At 40.5% G+C, this 18590-nt stretch overlaps 1 protein-coding gene across 46 annotated transcripts in view; it reads right to left on the bottom strand.

The window, feature by feature from the left end:
• The window catches only part of ANK3 (ankyrin 3), a 906473-nt gene that overhangs the window by 180090 nt on the left and 707793 nt on the right, over positions 1–18590 (bottom strand). For all 46 annotated transcript variants that reach the window (XM_077454076.1, XM_077454078.1, XM_077454087.1 and 43 more), the window contains 2 exons: positions 5316–5414; positions 3417–3515 (listed from right to left, as the gene is read on the bottom strand). In XM_077454076.1, the coding sequence (XP_077310202.1) occupies positions 3417–3515; positions 5316–5414 (198 nt within the window). The remainder of the gene's footprint in view (positions 1–3416; positions 3516–5315; positions 5415–18590) is intronic.

Genomic DNA, 18590 nt, shown 5'->3' with positions numbered 1-18590 from the left:
ACTTGGGAGTTATGCCCCTCTATGCCTGATATTGTCATTGTGCCATTTGTGGGGATTTTATACCATTACATTATGCATGAGATGCAATGATATGGACATATTTCTGGATGCAGAGCTAGCCCTGTGTTATTACAACGTTGCCATGCACATCTAGTTATTACGTGGACTCTCATCCCCACAGCACTAATACAACTGGAGACAGGCATAGATTAGGTTGGCTTATTACAGACCATCCTCTCTACTTATCATATATAAAGTTGAGTGCTTTGAAAACAAGTATGTGCAGTGTAAAATGAGGCGCCTCAAGATATGGAACACCAAACCAATTCTCTATAACAGGGTTATGCAATTAGCCGACCTCCAGCTGTTGCAAAACTACAAGTCCCATCATGCCTCTCCCTCTGGGTGTCATGCTTGTGGCTGTCAGAGTCTTGCTATGCCTCATGGGACTTGTAGTTCTGCAACAGCTGGAGGTCTGCTAATTGCATATCCCTGCTCTATAAGCACTCCACTAATGCATACAAGCCTTCACTTTACCATATTTGGGTTTCAGTTTTCACAGTGGAATATTATCTACAAGATATTTGAGTGAACTGAAGGAGATCCCAACTGTTTTCAACTCATTTGACCCATTTTTTATCTATTTTTGTAAACATTTTGGACTGAGTTTTGGACAGTCATAGCCAGATTTTTTACCTTCTTTTTGGGAGTGTACAAAATATGCACTCACTGAAAATTGACTATACTTTGCCTTTAAAGAAAGAGAAACGGACGTCAATGACTTGGTCTGGGTTTATAAACAGAAGTGAATTTCTCCCACCTACAAATCTGACTTTTCACTATGGCCTGGAAACTGACCGCAATCAGTAGTGGAAATCAGTTCCCACACTGCTACTTATTAGTCACCAGACCATATACAAATATTCAGGACAAAACAGCTGCAGCAATAACAGAAAGTCATTTATTCTTGGGATCCTCAGATCTAATATTACAACAAATGCAGAGGACTCATCAGTGAAACAGCTTACTAAAAAAAAAAAAAAAAAAAAAATCAATATCCTACATCAAATGGCTTTTTTCAATTTCCTAAAACATAACATTGTGAAAACTCTTGTGCCTTTCTGCAGCTTCATACTAAAGCAATTTGTAATCCCTGCAGCCAAAAAAAGCTGACCTAAAAAATTCACTGGAAACGAGAATGATGAAAGTTATCTGTGCAAAAAAAAAAGTACTGCAACGGAATTAAAAATAGTTTAGACTTTTCGTCACCCAACATTTCAAATTCTAAAATTAGGACATTTTTATTTTTAATCTATTTAGCTAAACTGAACCTGAATCTTACCACATTTGGCCTAACAATGCCTACTTATTTAGGCCGGGTTCACACCGCTGCGATGCGGGAACGCTGCGAATCCGCGGCGTTTTCCCGCATCGCATTACTCCCGCCGGCAGTTCACACTGCCCTATGCGGACGGCTGGGAGTGTCAATGATATGTTAATGACACCCCCAGATCCGTCCGCATATCGCAGTGCGATCTGCCGACTCGCACAGGAATCGGATCGCATGGTGTGAACCCCCATGCGATCCGATTCTGTTGCGGACCAAAAAAAGGGTCCCGTGCGAGTTTGCTGCGGGAGCGATGCGAATTCAGCCATACTATCTTTATGGCTGAACTCGCATCACTACGGAGATCGGATGTGATTTGCGGTGCGAATCACATCCGGATCTCCCCCCGCAGCAGTGTGAACCCGGCCTTATATCCACAACTCCCCGAGGATGTGAAAATCTGCACTGCCTTATCCGTATGGCAACAAAGAAGGTAGGCTGATTTTTCTTATCGATCAATGTTTTGGCTAGATAAAACTAAGTTCTGATATGTAAATTGTGTCTAGTTTAACCTCCCTGGCAGTACGATTAGTTCTGGTTTTAGGTGCTGAAAGCGGTACAATTATTTTGCATGGAAATTTGGCGTTTTATATTGTAGTCCTGTAATTCTTAGGAATAACTCTCTTAAATCTGTTCAAACCAGAGTCTAGCAGACATCCCGGGTATGATAAAGTTTATAATATAATAAATAATAATAACAATTATTCAATAATGTAATCAAATCCTAAAACACTGAAAAAGGGATACATTTTGGTTGCTATGGACAATCTCCAAATTCCAGGCAGAAAAAACTGTATTTATAATATAAAAGTGCATGCAGGGCATTGCACAGACCACTAGGGACAAAGGGGGTGTGTAATGTTTTTATACAGTACTGTAATCTCTATGATTACAGTACTGTGTGTGTTTTGTGTGTTTTTACTTTTTTGAATTTGGCGCCGATCTCCGCTCCCGTGCGTCATAACGTCACAGGGAACGGAGCTCAGCGGCATTCGGCACTGTGTGAATCGAGCGGAGGATGGCTCGATCACACAGCGCGGAGCACATCGCTGGATCCAGGGGACAAGGTATGTAACTTCTCCCTGTGTCCTCCCTGTATCCAGCGATGCGATCCCGAGTCTGGCTCGGGGTTACCGCTCGTGGAACTAAAATCCCAGCCCGAGCCAGACTCGGGATTACCGCTAGGGAGATTAAAGTAAAGTTTGTTGCTGTCCTGGGCAGAGATGCATATCACTCAATCACCTTACATGGCATATTAGTGCTAGTACTATGGCCAAAAACAAGTCATCCAAAAGGAGGTAGTAAATGTAATCATACCTGAGAAGATATGATCTTTCATTCATTTCCAAATCACAAAGTTGTATGACTTTTCTTTGGAGCAGTTGAGCTAATTATTAGAAAGCAAACGTTCTTTTTTATCAGCAGTAGCAAATACAGGCATACCTCACTTTTAAGTACACAATGGCTTTTATTTACTATAGCTGGAAAGTGCAAAATCAGGCTCACTTCTGCATAGAATCCAATCAGCTTCCAGGTTTTATTACCAAAGCTTAATTGAACAAGCTGGGGTTAGAAGCTCATTGGTTTCTATGCAGAAGTGAGCCTGATTTTGCACTTTCCAGCTTTATTAATAAACCCCACTGTGTACTTAAAAGTGGGGTATACCTGTATCTAGAGTAAGGTGTCTGCTCTCTTCCCTGAGTATATCTGAATAAACAATCTGAACTCTATGCTCATTCCCACCCACACGTGTGCACTAAGCTGATATCACAAATTCATTGTCAGTATCTCCTGACTGTCATAATGATTCAATTGGCTTAATTTTGGGAGTCTCTGACCAAAAGCAAATGTATACATCAGGTGTTTTGACTTGACTTTAAATTCAGTTGCTGCATGCTTGCTCGGGGTCTGCGACACAATGGACTGAATTCAGAGACAGCCAGGCAGTTGCCATTTTCAAAGGGAGATAAGCAATGTCAGTTTACATATACCTCCTTAAAGACTTTATGTGAAAAATACAAACACTCACCACGTTAGTTGTGTTAGGTGACGCTCCATGATGCGTTAACTGGGATACAATATTGACATGTCCCATGAAGGCAGCAACGTGGATTGGTGTCAGTCCAGACTATGGAGGAGGAAAAACACACAATTATACAACTATAGGGTAGTTGGGAATCAACTTTTTTTTCCCCAGAGTTAAAGTAACCTCTTCATGGTCTTTATTAAATAAAATAAGAGACAATAGGGGTCATTTATGAAAGGCAAATCCACTTTTCACTGCAAGTGCAGTCTCTGAAAATCTGAGGGGTAAATCTGAAATGAGGGGAAGCTCTGCTGATTTTATCATCCAATCATGTGCAGTCTAAAATTCTGTTTTATTTGTCCCCCTCGGATTTACAGCGACTGCACTTTTAAGTGCACTTGTAGTGGATTTTCTTTTCGTAAATAACCCCCAATGTGCAATATTCAATACCTCATAGCAAGCAGTAAAAAAAAAAAACACTGCTGTAACCAATCTTATTAGCCTAAAGCTGAAATTGTATAGGTTACTATTGAATATTAGATACTTTTACTAAAGAGTAATTCCATTCAAAAAACTTTGGATTTTCAGTCAAACTACTTTTTAGTTACCTGTAAGTTCTCTGTATATTCTGAAGAACAATCTACTATAGCTATGATCCAGAAACGTGAAACCATGACAGCAAGTTAAACCCTATTCCACCCCACCCAAGATATGAAAAATGAGTTTTTAGCCAAAATTTAGGTACACAAGACATCCAGTATGTCAAGTAGACATGAATATAGATAATTAACTACTTCAGATCCACGCTATAGCCAAATGACGGCTACGGATCTGCTTTGCCTATTGACGTCCTCCCCTTTTCAGCCCCGCCAAGCCCCCCTGAAGGGGGCGTCTGCTGTGATCACCTGAGTCAATGAGACTCGGGTGATCACTGACCCGAGTAAGGGGCCAATCCCGGCCCCTTACCACGTGATAAGCTGTCAGCCAATGACAGCTGATCACGTGATATAAACAGAGGATCGGTAATCATTTTTATTTTATTCTCACGCTTTGAGCGTGAGAAGAAAAAAAGCCAATCACCAGCTTCTGTTTGCAGGGACATCGGTCCCAAAGAGGAACAGCGTGTTATGTGCCTGCCAGTGCCACAAATCAGTGCCAAATGTCGGTGCCCACAGTGCCCACATTACTTAAGTGCCAGCAATCAGTACCACTTATCAATGCCGACCAGTGGTGCCAATCAGTGCCTCATCAGTGCCGCCCATCAGTGCCGCCCATCAGTGTCACCCATCAGTGCCACCTCTCAGTGCCACCTCTCAGTGCCCACCAATGCCCCCCATCAGTGCCTACCAGTGCCGCCTATTAGTGCACATCAGTGCCAAAATATAAAACGATTTTGTATTTTTTTTTTTTTTATTGGTCTTTTTAAATTTTTTTAACAAAAAATAAAAAACCCAGAGGTGCTCAAAGCTGAAAATTGGTCTGGGCAGGACGGGGGTTTAGGTGCCCAGTAAGCAAGTGGTTAAAAATGACAGTAAAAAAAGTAGGCTACATACTGTGGCACAAGGATGATGAAAAAAATGCCTTTTAACCCGCACGACAGCTAGACCCTAACTGGTGGCTATGGGCTACATCTACACCTTTATTTGTAAATTTGAATACATTATGCCAATGGTGTCTACAAAATAAAATCACAAATTGGAAGTGGAAAAATAAATCTAATTATAGCAGCCCAGTGTCTTGTACTTGAAAAATTATAGTTTTCATGACCTAAAAAGACAAAGCAAAGGTGTGCTACATTTATAGACGGATAGATACAAAATATATATTTTTCACTGTATCTCCCTAAATGTACAGAATTTATTTTATTTTATTACAAATGCCTACAGCAATGTTGTCATTTACCTCGGTAACTGCCTGAATAGATGCCCCGTGCTTCAGGAGAAGCTCCATTACTTTAGTCCGGTTCTTCTTGCAGGCAATGTGAAGTGGTGTGAAGCCATTCTGTATTAACAAACAAAAGCGTGATTTAACTACGATCCACACTATACAATGCTTAAACTTCTTTTTCCAAATATCCAAACCTTGGATGCAATGACTACCGGGGTACAAGTAAAAGCCATGGCTTATCAAAAAGTGTGATTGTGTTAGTAAAGCTTATCTATATAAATACGTTGATATAGAAAGATATAATAAAAATGACCTTATTTAAGAGATAGAGGAATAAATAGAAGCTTCTCAGGGAACTCTAAGTACAACAGATGGCGTTTTTATTTGTCAGAGAGAATGGTTCACCATAGCAAAGGATTAGGTGAGAAATCCACAACAGACTGTAAGAGCTATTCCACTGCCTTGGGATGTATGAATTAAATACATGTAAATAAACAGATAAATAGAGATTGCTAAATATTTTCTAAAATAGCCAATGCACTGGGGGGAAATGTACTAAAACTGGTGCACATAGATTCTGGTGCAGCTGCGCATAGTAAGTAACCAATCAGCTTCTAAGTTTAGCTTGTTCAATTAAGCTTTGACAACCTAGACTCTGATTACTAGCTACAGGCATACCCCACTTTTAAGTACACAATTGGGTTTATTTACTAAAGCTGGAAAGTGCAAAATCAGCTCACTTCTGCATAGAAACCAATGAGCTTCTAATGCCAGCTTGTTCAATTAAGCTTTGGTAATAAAACCTGGAAGCTGATTGGTTTCTATGTAGAAGTGAGCCTGATTTTGCACTTTTCAGCTTTAGTAAATAAACCCCATTGTGTACTTAAAAGTGCGGTATGCCTGTACTATGCACCTCTGCACCTGATTCTGTGTGCAGCAGTTTTAGTAAATCTCCACGATTGAATCCATCCCACCAACACATGAGCACATTTTGTGATCAGAGCAAACTGAAACATCATAAGAAAATGAGTGCCCTACCTAAAGGGGTGTCTGCATAAAGTTTCAGTTTTGCAAGAACTGGTTTAGTGTAGTTTCTCATCAGTGAATAATACAACACATTTTTTTTTTATAGAAAACTATTTTTATATTTTTTATACAAATAATTTACATGTAAATAATCTCATTAACACGTGGCAATGGTAAAACGGTCTACTATACAGTGCCTTGAAAAAGCATTCGTACCCTTTGAAATTTTCCACATTTTGTCATGTTACAACCAAAAACGTAAATTTATTTTATTGGAATTTTATGTGATAGACCAACACAAAGTAGCACATAATTGTGAAGTGGAAGGAAAATGATCAATGGTTTTCAAAATGTTCTTACAAATAAATATCTAAAAAGTGTGGCGTACATTTGTATTCAGCCCCCCTAAGTCAATACTTTGTAGAACCCCCTTTCGCTGCAATTACAGCTGCAAGTATTTTGGGATGTCTCTACCAGCTTTGCACATCTAGAGAGTGAAATATTTCCCCATTTTTCTTTGCAAAATTGCTCAAGCTCTGTCAGATTGGATGGAGAGCATCTGGGAACAGCAATTTTTCAGGTTTTGCCACAGATTCTCTATTGGATTTAGGTCTGGACTTTGATTAGATCATTCCAACATATAAATGTGCTTTGATCTAAACCATTCCATTGTAGCTCTGGCTGTATGTTTAGGGTCATTGTCCTATTGGAAGGAGAACCTCTGCTCCAGTCTCAAGTCTTTTGCAGACTCTAAAGCCCCGTACACACGAGCTGACTTTTCAACATCCAAAGTCTGACGGAATGATTCCGGCAGACTATTCGATCGTGTGTGGGCTGCAACGGACTTTTGATTCGCAAAAGTCTGACAGACTTTAGAAATGGAACATGCTTCAAATTTTTCCGCCAGAACTCTGCCGGACCCAGTTCCTACCGAAAAATTTGCTCGTGTGTGTGCTATTCCGACGGACTAAAACCGACGCTAGGGCAGCTATTGGCTACTGGCTATGAACTTCCTTATTCAAGTCCAGTCGTACGTCATCACGTTCGAATCCGTCGGAGTTTGGTGTGATTGTGTGTGGCCAAGTCCGCTCGATCGGAAAGTCCGTCTAAACTCTGTCAGAACTCCGGCAGAACTCCTTCGAAAGTCTGTCGGACATAAGTCTGGTCGTGTGTACGCGGCATTACAGGTTTTCTTCTAAGATTGCCCTGTATTTGGCTCCATCCATCTTCCCATCAACTCTGACCAGCTTCCCTGTCCCTACTGAAGAAAAGCTTCACACAACATGATGCTGTCACCACCATGTTTCACGGTGGGAATGGTGTGTTCAGGGTGATGTGCATTGTCCCTTTTCTGCCACACATAGCGTTTTGCTTTTAGGCCAAAAAGTAAAATTTTGGTCTCATCTGACCAGAGCACCTTCTTCCACATGTTTGCTTTATCCCCCCATATGGTTTCTTGCAAATGGGACTTCTTATGGCTTTCTTTCAACAATGGCTTTCTTTATGCCACTCTTTCATAAAGGCCAGATTTGTGGAGTGCAGGACTAATAGTCATCCAGTGAACAGATTCTCCCCCCTGAGCTGTAGTTCTCCTCAGTTCCTCCAGAGTTACCATGGGCCTCTTGGCTGCTTTTCTGATTAATTCTCTCCTTGCCCGGCCTGTCAGTTTAGGTGGACGGCCATGTCTTGGTAGGTTTTCAGTTGGGCCATACGCTTTCCATTTTCAGATAACGGATTGAACAGTGCTTCGTGATATGTTCAAAGCTTGGGATATATTTTTATAACCTAACCCTGCTTTAAACTTTTCCACAATTTTATCTTTGAACTGTCTGGTGTGTTCCTTGGCCTTCATGATACTGGCTGTTAACTAAGGTTCTCTAACAAACCCATGAGGGCTTCACAGAACAGCTGTAATTAAATTACACACAGGTGATATTGCATTTATTAATTAGGTGACTTCTGAAGGCAATTGGTTCCACTAGATCAGGGGTAGGGAACCTATGGCTCTCGAGCCAGATGTGGCTCTTTTGATGGCTGCATCTGGCTCTCACCTCTCAATCCGCGGATTGCGTGGTGTGCCGATCCGTGGATTGAGCCCATAGGAAAGGCAGCAGCTTCGGCCTAGCTCCGGAGCTGCGGCCATCTTGGTACACCCGGCTGTGGCCTAGGTGAGCGGTGCTCTGACGTCATCATCACCCACCTCAACTGCTCGTGGATCTGCCTGCCTGTGTAGTGGTAAGCAAGCAGACAATCGTATGAGGAGATGTGGATATTACAGTGGGGGAGATGACGTGGATATTACCGTTATAATTGAAATTAGTCGATTAATCGATTAGAAATTTTTTTTTGGTTTTAAACATACTGTATGGCTCTCACGGAATTACATTTTAAAATATATATGGCGTTTATGGCTCTCTCAGCCAAAAAGGTTCCCTACCCCTGCACTATATTTTAGTTAGGGGTATCAGAGTAAAGGGGGCTAAATACAAATGCACACTTTTCAGATATTTATTTGTAAAAAATTTGAACACCAATTATCATTTTCCTTCCGCTTCACAATTATGTGCCACTCTGTGTTGGTAAATCATATAAAATCCCAATAAAATACTTTTACGTCTTTGGTTGTAACATAACAAAATGTGGAAAATTTCAAGGGGGTGTGAATACTTTTTCAAGACACAGTATATAGCTTGTAATTTTACATATAAATGGTAGTAGCCATTTTTGATCATTTCATATTTTGGCTCCGCTACCTATAGAGCAATATATGGAACCTCACTGTTCCCTCATGTCAGAGTATTTCTGACTGCAAAAAATGTATGTTCTATGTGGTTGAGATCTTAACACCTAGTCAGAATTCAACTCATATACAGACAAACGTAAAAGGCATAAAGGCAACTCTTATGTCTTGTATCATATTTTAGTAAATATGCATACACAGGAGTGTGAACATGTGAAGTGTGGTAATGTGCATGCTGTTGTTGAGTTGTTTCTAGCACATGGTCACAAACACACATATGATCACAATTTCAACTTTGCAAAAGGAACTTCAGGCAAATCAGTAAATGCATATATACTGTAGGAGCTCTTTTACCTACCAACGGAGTTGTGTTTTCGTCCATCAAGTTCTGAGATTTGTCCCACAGCCCAGTCCTGTCTGACAGGACAGAAGACCGGATTTTTCTCTGCCGCTAGTAAATTACATCTACAGGTCTTTCCCTCCCCCAACCTGTGCCTGACCAGTGAAAGGAGAAGTATACAACATACAATCCTTGACGCATGGTTTAATTTGCTTCAACAGGAGAAACAATTCCATCCTGATCCCCTAAGGCAGTGGTCCTCAACCCTGTCCTCAGGACCCACTAACAGGCCAGGTTTTCAAGATCACTGAAATACATCACAGGTGATATCATTTGCTGATCAGTGATTGCCGTATTCTAGTCTGCATCTCCTCAAGGTAATACATAAAACCTGGCCTGTTAGTGGGCCCTGAGGACAGGGTTGATGACCACTGCCCTAAGGCAATCATATTTTCCCTGGATCAACAATCTCTGGTGTCATAACTTTTCCGTTCAAGTTTCCAGCACCACATTCAAAATGCACTGCAGTAGCAATATGCAGTAGGTGTCAATATTACGTTACATAGTTACTCAGGTTGAAAAAAGACTCAAGTCTACCTAGTTCAACCAAAAATGACACCTTAAACAAAGGTTGCAAATGCAGTGCGTTTGCCTCCACTGGCTCACATGGTACAGAGGTATCATGTGATTCAGTTGCAGTGAGCATCTAAAAGTAGTGCATGCACTATTGTTGGTGTGGTGCGGTTTCAGCCTATTCAAAATGAATGGGCTGAAATTGCAATGCACAGAACTGCATGTGAATCACACAAGAACGCACAGCCTCTAAATCCCAAACTCTATATATTTTATAAAAAAGGTTGAAGAGATAGTATACTGATCTAGATTCTTTGAAAAAATATATTTTATTCTCCTTTTATTCCTGATAATGCAAACGTTGTTCTGTGAAACATGTTAAATAAGAGCATAATAAAGAGCGACCACTATACCATCTATTTAACACCTTTACATATATCTAGACTAGGGATATCCGCTGGTTTATTAAAGGTGAAGTAGAGCTTAAGCTCTTTTGGCCCTACTTCTCCTGTGGGTCACAGGAGTGCACTTTGTTCAGCACCCTTGTGACCCGTATTCTGCCAACAGCGGGCTAAAGACTGCTGTTGGCTAATGTCACTCAGATGTCTAGGCTCTGGAGAGATCCTGACTTTAATGTTGGGATCCACCCAGATGCCTGACCGTCAGCTGGCTCAGCCTCTGAGCACACCGATGAGTCAACCGATACCGCCCCCTCTGGAGGGGCAGAGCACAGAGCTGGTGACTGACAGTCACTGGCCCTTTGCTCACTGAAGACCAAGAACTGAGTGATCAGCAGTCTTTTATCGATCAGTTCTTAGTTTAGAGGTGGCGGAGGAAAGATGCAGCACCAGACTGATGCCGCATTCACCTAGGTAAGTATGTATGTTTATTATTCTTCTCTTTTAATTGGTTTTGGGTTGTGCTGTAATGATTTTTATGGATCAATTAACAGATTGTCTGTATTAGACACTTGTGGTATCATAAAAGTTACACTATTACTATTGTTATGTTTTTGATTTATGTATAAATGAGGATGCTGATAATTAATTTCCTAGATATACACTGTAATCCAAGCATTAGTCCACAGAAATAAGATGCACACTAATGTGCTCATCTCACTGAGCTGTCTCTTACGAATCCCTTGTTAGTAAATGAGCACTGCAGCACAGATGATTGGCTGCTTCAACCTCTTATACCGCATACACGCAAGCGGAATGTCAGACAGAAATAGTCAGACGGAAGTTTTTTCATCGTATATTCCGATCGTGTGTATGCCTCATCTGACTTTTTTTCCAAAAATTCTGATGGACCTAGAAATAGAACATGTTTTAACGAGGCAAAAACGAGGCATGCTCTGAAGCAAGTATGAGACAGAAGCTATTGGCTACTGGCTATTGAACTTCCTTTTTCTAGTCCCGTTGTACGTGCTGTATGTCACCGCGTTCTTAACGATCAGACTTTGGTGTGATCGCGTGTATCTGTTGGAACTGCGTTGGAAAAACCTTCGGAGTTTATTCCGATGGGAAAACCAGTCGTGTGTACGTGGTATTACAGCTGAGCTCTACTGTACAGGAACTGCAAGAGGCCAATACCAGTTAAAATAAAATGCTCAAAATAGAAATTATTCCAGTCGGTGTATTTTCATGAAACATAATCTCCCCTAAATCTCTAATCTCCCCTAAAGTGTCTAGGTGGATACCAAAAGTGTCTAGGTGGATTGGTGGCTGTGGGCAATTTTCATTAATTCTGAGGCTCACTGAATGCTTTAAGAACGTACTCTATGGTGCCAAAAGTAGACCAAAGTGTTACAGATTTGTGTATTCTGTGAGACAAAAGAGACACTTCTGGACTCACATCAACCATTTTGCAACTAAAAAGATACAATATATTTCCTTTAGTATTGCAGATATAATTTCTGAAATGGAACAACACTTTTTCTTCTGCCATATACTGACCCTCTTCAGCATTTCAAGGGTATGAACTCTCTAAGCTCAGCAAAAAGAGACAATTGTAAGGCTGCACACCATTGACCTGGACCGATAAATTGGTTTGATGGATGTGTGCTTTCCACTGACCTTTGCAAAGTGGTTCGAATGCAATACAGGACTGTGGTCACCAATATATATAGTCATTTACTATAAGTAAAGCATGTTTCTAGATCTCTAATAACTCTCTAATAGCTTACTGTGTTTTAAAGATACTTTTGACAACGTACTAAGTGAAGGGAAACTGATTATTATTAAAGTGGTTGCAAATGCAAGACATTTTTTTAACTTAAAGCGGGAGTCCACCGGGACTCCGCGTTTTTTTTTTTTTTTTTTAAAAGCCAGCAGCTACAAATACTGCAGCTGCTGACTTTTAAATAGTGACACTTACCTGTCCAGCGCGCCCGCGATGTCGGCACCCGAAGCCGATCGCTCGCTCGGCTGCCGGGTCCCGCCGCCATCTTGGGTATGGGAATCAGGAAATGGAGCCTTTCGGCTTCATTTCCCGGTTCCCTACTGCGCATTTGCGCGAGCCGCGCGGCGCAATCCGGACGGTCCCCGCTGCCTCTGGGAGCTGTGTGTTTCCCAGCAGGCAGCGGGGCACTTGCTGAAGGGGGCGGGCGCTTGCGGAACGGGGCGTAACGTACGCCCCGTTCCGCAGAGAGCTAGCCCGGAAGTGGGTGCAGTTACCTGGATTATCCAGGTAACTGCACCCCCCTCCCCCCTGAAAGGTGCCGATTGTGGCGCCGGAGGGGGGGGGATTCCGATGAGCGGAGGTCCATTTTAGGGTGGACCTCCGCTATAATGCCTCACTTCCTGTTGGGTCTAGAGGACAGGAAGTAAAGGCAAATCTCCATAATGAAACAGAGATAAGGCCCCTTTCCCACTTGTGTGACTTTTCCTGCGACTTTGGACATTAGAGTCGCGTGACAAGTCATACTCCATGGTTCCCAATGATAACCATTCATATCTGTGCAACTTCAAAGTAGTCACTGTACTACTATGGTCCGACTTTGATGCGAGTTGAAGTCCATATTCCTCAAGTTTACACAGGCATTCCCTTGCGGTAAAAGTTGCGGCAGCGTGAAAGGGGCCTTACAAAAAAAAAGGTTTTGGCTTTAAATAATCTTTAAGGCCCCTTTCACAGGGGTGGATCCGCTCAGAGGACTGCACAAGTTCAGCGGGAGATTACTCTGCTGATCCCCGCTGAGCCGGTGGATGACAGGTCCGTCTCTGCTCACTGTGCAGAGACAGACCTATCAGAGTGCCACTGATCTCTATGGGAAGACCGCATGAAACCGGACAGCATGTCAGTTTTCAGTTGATCCCATCAAATCCGAACAGCTGGACAGATGAAGAACGTATCACCATCCATCTGTTTTCAGTGGATCTTGTTGGATCCGATGGCAGGCAGGTGTTAGCGGACACATCTCCGCTGATGTGCACCGGCTCATACAAGTCAATGGGTGGCCCGCTCCGATCCGCTTTAAAAATGGACAGGTGGATCAGAGCGGGTCTATCATGTAAAAGGGGCCTAACTATATTATTAAAATACATGAATCCAAGGATGCCAATCATGCCAGAATGATGAGTAACCTAACCTCTCTTACTTGCATGCTTCCTATGATTGCTTGCTAAGACAACACGTCAGAGAAGCAGAGCTCCCATCTGGCATCAGTCAAAAGAGGGAAAACAAATCTTCCATTTCCTTTTGGTATGTGCCTGTTTTAAGGAAAGGCATAACTTTGGCTATTCTTAGCTTTCCTAACCACAGTCATAGCACCTGGTAGCATGACTTTAAGGTAAAGTGTACTGCACTGAGCTAGAGAGGGTGAATGCCTGAAGATGAATGTGGCTGCACTTGTAGCTGTTTCGAAGCTTGTTCCCAGCGACAATAAATCAGCAACAAGTGAAATAGAAATCTCATTAGCTACAAAATATATCTATCACCTTGGCGCTATTCCCAGACACGAGACAGTACAATTGTTAGTGCTTTGCTAGTGTTTTCAAATGTTAACTATTTATGACACAAAGCAACTTTATTTCAAATGCATCATTATGAAGAGTGCAGCGGTATAATGCTCCTCTGTGTGATGGACATGTCTATGCTGTTAAAGCAGACATCAATAAATACAAAAACAACACACTTTAGTCTAGTTTTAAAGTAATTAAAAACCTTTTTATACCCTCTGGTTTTGGCTGTATAATATACTCTTTTTTTCTTTACTTTTCCTTTTCTTTCTTTTTGAGGTGCATATCCTACCCAGATATTATTTTTCTATATTGTTTTCTGATTTTATGCCCTGGTTCACTCCTGTTTTTATTGCGTAATGCTTTGTTATGCTTTTTCTCAATTTAACATTGGCTGATGTAAGCATGTTGATTTGCTTTTCTAATTGTATCATTCGTGTTGTCAAACCTAATCCTGAAAAATGTATTAAACCCAAAAAAAAAGTAAACCAGTTCCACATTGTTGTATTGCATAATATTGCCAGCAAACAGGAACTGGAAGCAGTTTTAGTAGATCTCCTCCAGAGTGTCTCAGAAGTATAGATGGGCAGAGGTATGAAAGGCTGCATCTAAAAATCGTTGAACACTAAATGTAACATTGCAAAGACTTTAAATATATCATCATCTACTGTACATAATATCAACAAAAGATTCAGAGAATCTGTAGAAATCTCTGTGCACAAAGGACAAGGACGAAACGCAATATTGGATACCTGTGATCTTCTGGCCCTTAGAAGACACTGCATTTAACCTCCCTGGCGGTATTCTCGGGTCTGGCTCGGGGTGGAATTTCAGTATCATTAGCGGTAACCCCGAGCCAGACTCGGGATCGCATCGCAGGATACAGGGAAAGTTACTTACCTTGTCCCCTAGATCCTGCTATGTCTCTCCGCTGTGTGTGCGAGCCGTACGATTCTCACAGTGCCGAGTTCTGCCGGGCTCCATTCCCTGTGAGCGCTGCGACGCACGTGGATGGAAAACGGCGCCAAATTGAAAAAAGTAAAAACACAGTACATATACAGTAAACTGTAATCTTACAGAATACAGCACTGTATAAAAAAATTCCACACCCTCCTTGTCCCTAGTGGTCTGTCCAGTGCCCTGCATGCACTTTTATATTATAAATACAGTTTTTTTCTGCCTGGAATTTGGAGATTGTCCATAGCAACCAAAAAGTGTCCCTTTATGTCAAAGTGGTTTTAGACCAGCTAGAAAACAGCGATAATAAATTAGAATAACTTGCAGAATTGAACGATAGTGATTTGTGGGGAAATTCATCATCAAACACTGAAAGTAATGACAGCGACAATTCTGCAACTGAGCAAATTTCAGTGTATTTGATTTGATTACATTATTGAATAATTTTTATTATTATTATACTATTATTTGTTATAATTATTTATAGTTATTTATCATATTATAATTTAAGATTCATTTTTCAAACTTTATCATACCCGGGATGTCTGCTAGACTCTGGTTTGGACAGATTTATGTGAGTTATTCCTAAGAATTATAAGGCCTACAATATAAAATGCCAAATTTCCATGCAAAATAATTGTACCGCTTTCAGCACCAAAAATCGGAAATAATCATACCGCCAGGGAGGTTAAAAAACAAGCATGAATCTGTGATGGATATCACTGCATGAGCTCAGGAATACTTCCAAAAACTACTGTCTGTGAACACAGTTCACTGTGCCAACCAAAAATAAAAGTTAAAGTTCTATCATGCAAAGAAGAAGCCATATCTGAACATGATCCAGAAACGGCACCATCTTCTCTGGGCCAAACATCATTTAAAGTGGTCAGATGAATCAAAATTTTACATTGTTTTTGGCAACCATGGGTGCCGCATCCTCAGAGCAAAATCCTGAAGGTATGGGGGCGCATTAGTGCGTATGGAATAGGCAGCTTGCACATCTAGAGAAGGCACGATCACAACTGAAAGATGTATCCAAGTTTTAGAGCACCATATGCTTAGGCAAGAATGGGACAACATTCCTCTCCCGAAACTCCAGCAACTGGTCTCCTCAGTTCCTAAATGTTTACAGAGTGTTGATAAAAGAAGGGATGCTACACTGTGGTAAACATGGCCCTGTCCCAACTTTTTGGGAATTGGGGTTGTTATTTGCTAGCTTTTTGTTGCACTGTCCCAACTTTTTTTAAACATATTGCTGCCATCAATTTAAAAATTACCTTGTTTTTTTCTTAAAATTGTACATTTTTCCAGTTTAAACATTTGAAATGTTTTCTATTTTCTATTGTGAAAAAAAATAGGTTTATGAGATTTGCATGTCATTGCATTATGTTTTTATGTAGATTTTACACAGCACCCCAAGTTTTTTGAAATTGTGGTTGTACCCAATATTGTTTTAATTACATTTTATTTAACCCCCCTGGCGGTATTCCCGAGTCTGGCTTGGGGTGGAAGTTTTACACCAAAAGCGGTAACCCCGAGCTAGACCCGGGACCGCATCGCTTTATGCAGGAGGAGGTTTACTTACCTTCTCCCTTGGATCCAGCGATGTCCCCCCGCTGTACGAGCGGCTCGTCCTCCGCTCGATTCATCACGGAGCCGAGCTCCGTTCCCTGCGAGCTTTGCGGCGCACGGGGACGGAGAACGGCGCCAAATTCAAAAAGTAAAACACACACTATACATACAGTATAATGTAATCTTACAGATTGCATTGCTGTATGTAATACTTTCACATCCCTTTTGTCCCTAGTGCTCTGCCCAGTGCCCTGCATGCAGTTTTATATTATAAAAACTGTTCTTTATGCCTGGAAACTGGAGATTGTCCATAGCAACCAAAACTGTCCCTTTACATCAAAAATTATTTTAGACCAGCTAGAAAACAGCAATAATAAATTGTAATCACTCACAGAATTGAGGGATAGCAATTTGTGGGGAGATCCGTCATCAAATATTGAAAAGTAATGACAGCGACAATTCTACAACTGAGCAAATTTCAGTGTTTTTGATTTGATTACATTATTGAATAATTTTTATTATTGTTAGATTATTATTTGGTATAATTATTTATAGTTATTTATTATGTTATAATTTATGATTTCATTTTTCAAACTTTATCATACCCGGGCTGTCTGCTAGACTCTGGTTTGGACAAATTTAAGTGAGTTATTCCTAAGAATTACAGGACAACAATATAAAACACCAAATTTTCATGCAAAATAATTGCTTTTAGCACCTAAAATCCGAAATAATCATAACGCCAGGGAGGTTAATTGAAGAGAAAGAAAACAAGCATGGGGGTTGATTTACTAAAGGCAAATAGACTGTGCATCTTGCAAGTGCAGTTGCACTCTGAAATGGAATTCACCCTCATGCTTAGCTTATTAAGGGAAGCCCTGCTGACTCCAATCATCCAATCATGTACAAGCAAACATTTTCTTTATTTTCCTTGCATGTGATTGCTCATTCTTTGCAAAGTGAAGCTTCACCTCATTTACTAAGCTCTGGAGGAAATGCCCTTGTAGAGGACAATTGCACTTGAAAAGTGCACAGTCTATTTGTCTTTAGTAAATCAACCCTATTGCTTTTTAATTAATAATCAATCAATAAAGAATAAACAGGTTTGGAGTAACTTGAATACATACAGTACTAGCCCTGTAGTAACATAAGGCCCAAAATTTCATATTGAGAACTTTTCAGCCTTCACCAGCAACCAGTTTGATACTATAAATGTTCCCTTTTTTCAGCTGTAATAGGCCTAAACATCAAAGATATTCATATTACTATAGGAGACTTTGTTTATAAAAAATATATACAGTATATATTTTTATGGGGCTGTTCTTTTGCCTTGTTTTAAATGATAAAAAACCCTACATGGTTTTATGTAGCAAAGCCTTAGACTTATGGACAAATCACAAAAATATTATAGTAGGCAACCTGAAGACTCAACTTGATGTAGGCAAATACATAATGCATTTCTACCAATGACAGGAAAGTATGAATAGCCAATAACTGCATAAGCAAAAACTGCTTTCCCTTCATTTAATTATCTGTGATAGCTTAGTTCATATCATTATTTAATATTGGTGCTTGAAACTCTACATAACTGAGCACTGGCGTTCAATTTTCACTCAACATACATACTATTTTAATGGTGAGCTTTGCAATGTTGTGTAATAGGTAAGTTTTAATGTAGACACCATGGGTATTTTAAAGCTTTAGATTGGACCAAAAAATACAAAGGATAAAATGAATTTTAAATCTCCCAGCAAAGTCACAGAAAAGACACAATGGAAGAGTAATTTTCTTTGGTTCACACTGTCAGTAAGAGACGCTAAGGTCTAATAAGTGCAATGTGTCTCTTTTATTCAATATCCAGGCTTTTTTGGTTTGATTTGACATGAAAAGAACCACGGGGGCAACCTGCTGATAAGGAACTTCTGGATCTTCCAAAAGCCAATCTATCATTAACTGGTATTTTAACAAGCTACAAAAGGAAAGGAAACGAATAAAACAAGATGACAGGTTGTTGGATGACAGTATGTGGAGGGGGGTGACACTCACAAATTATGAGGAAAGTTTATTTGATTTTTAATTGGCTGTAAATTAAAAATGGATGAAAAGAAAAGATTTTCCCACACATG

The sequence above is a fragment of the Lithobates pipiens genome, unplaced genomic scaffold (genome assembly GCF_037356315.1).
Source record: "Lithobates pipiens isolate NorthernLeopardFrog02 unplaced genomic scaffold, aLitPip1_a1.2 Scaffold_25, whole genome shotgun sequence".
NCBI lineage: Eukaryota > Metazoa > Chordata > Amphibia > Anura > Ranidae > Lithobates > Lithobates pipiens.
This window is presented reverse-complemented; position numbering and strand designations above follow the sequence as displayed.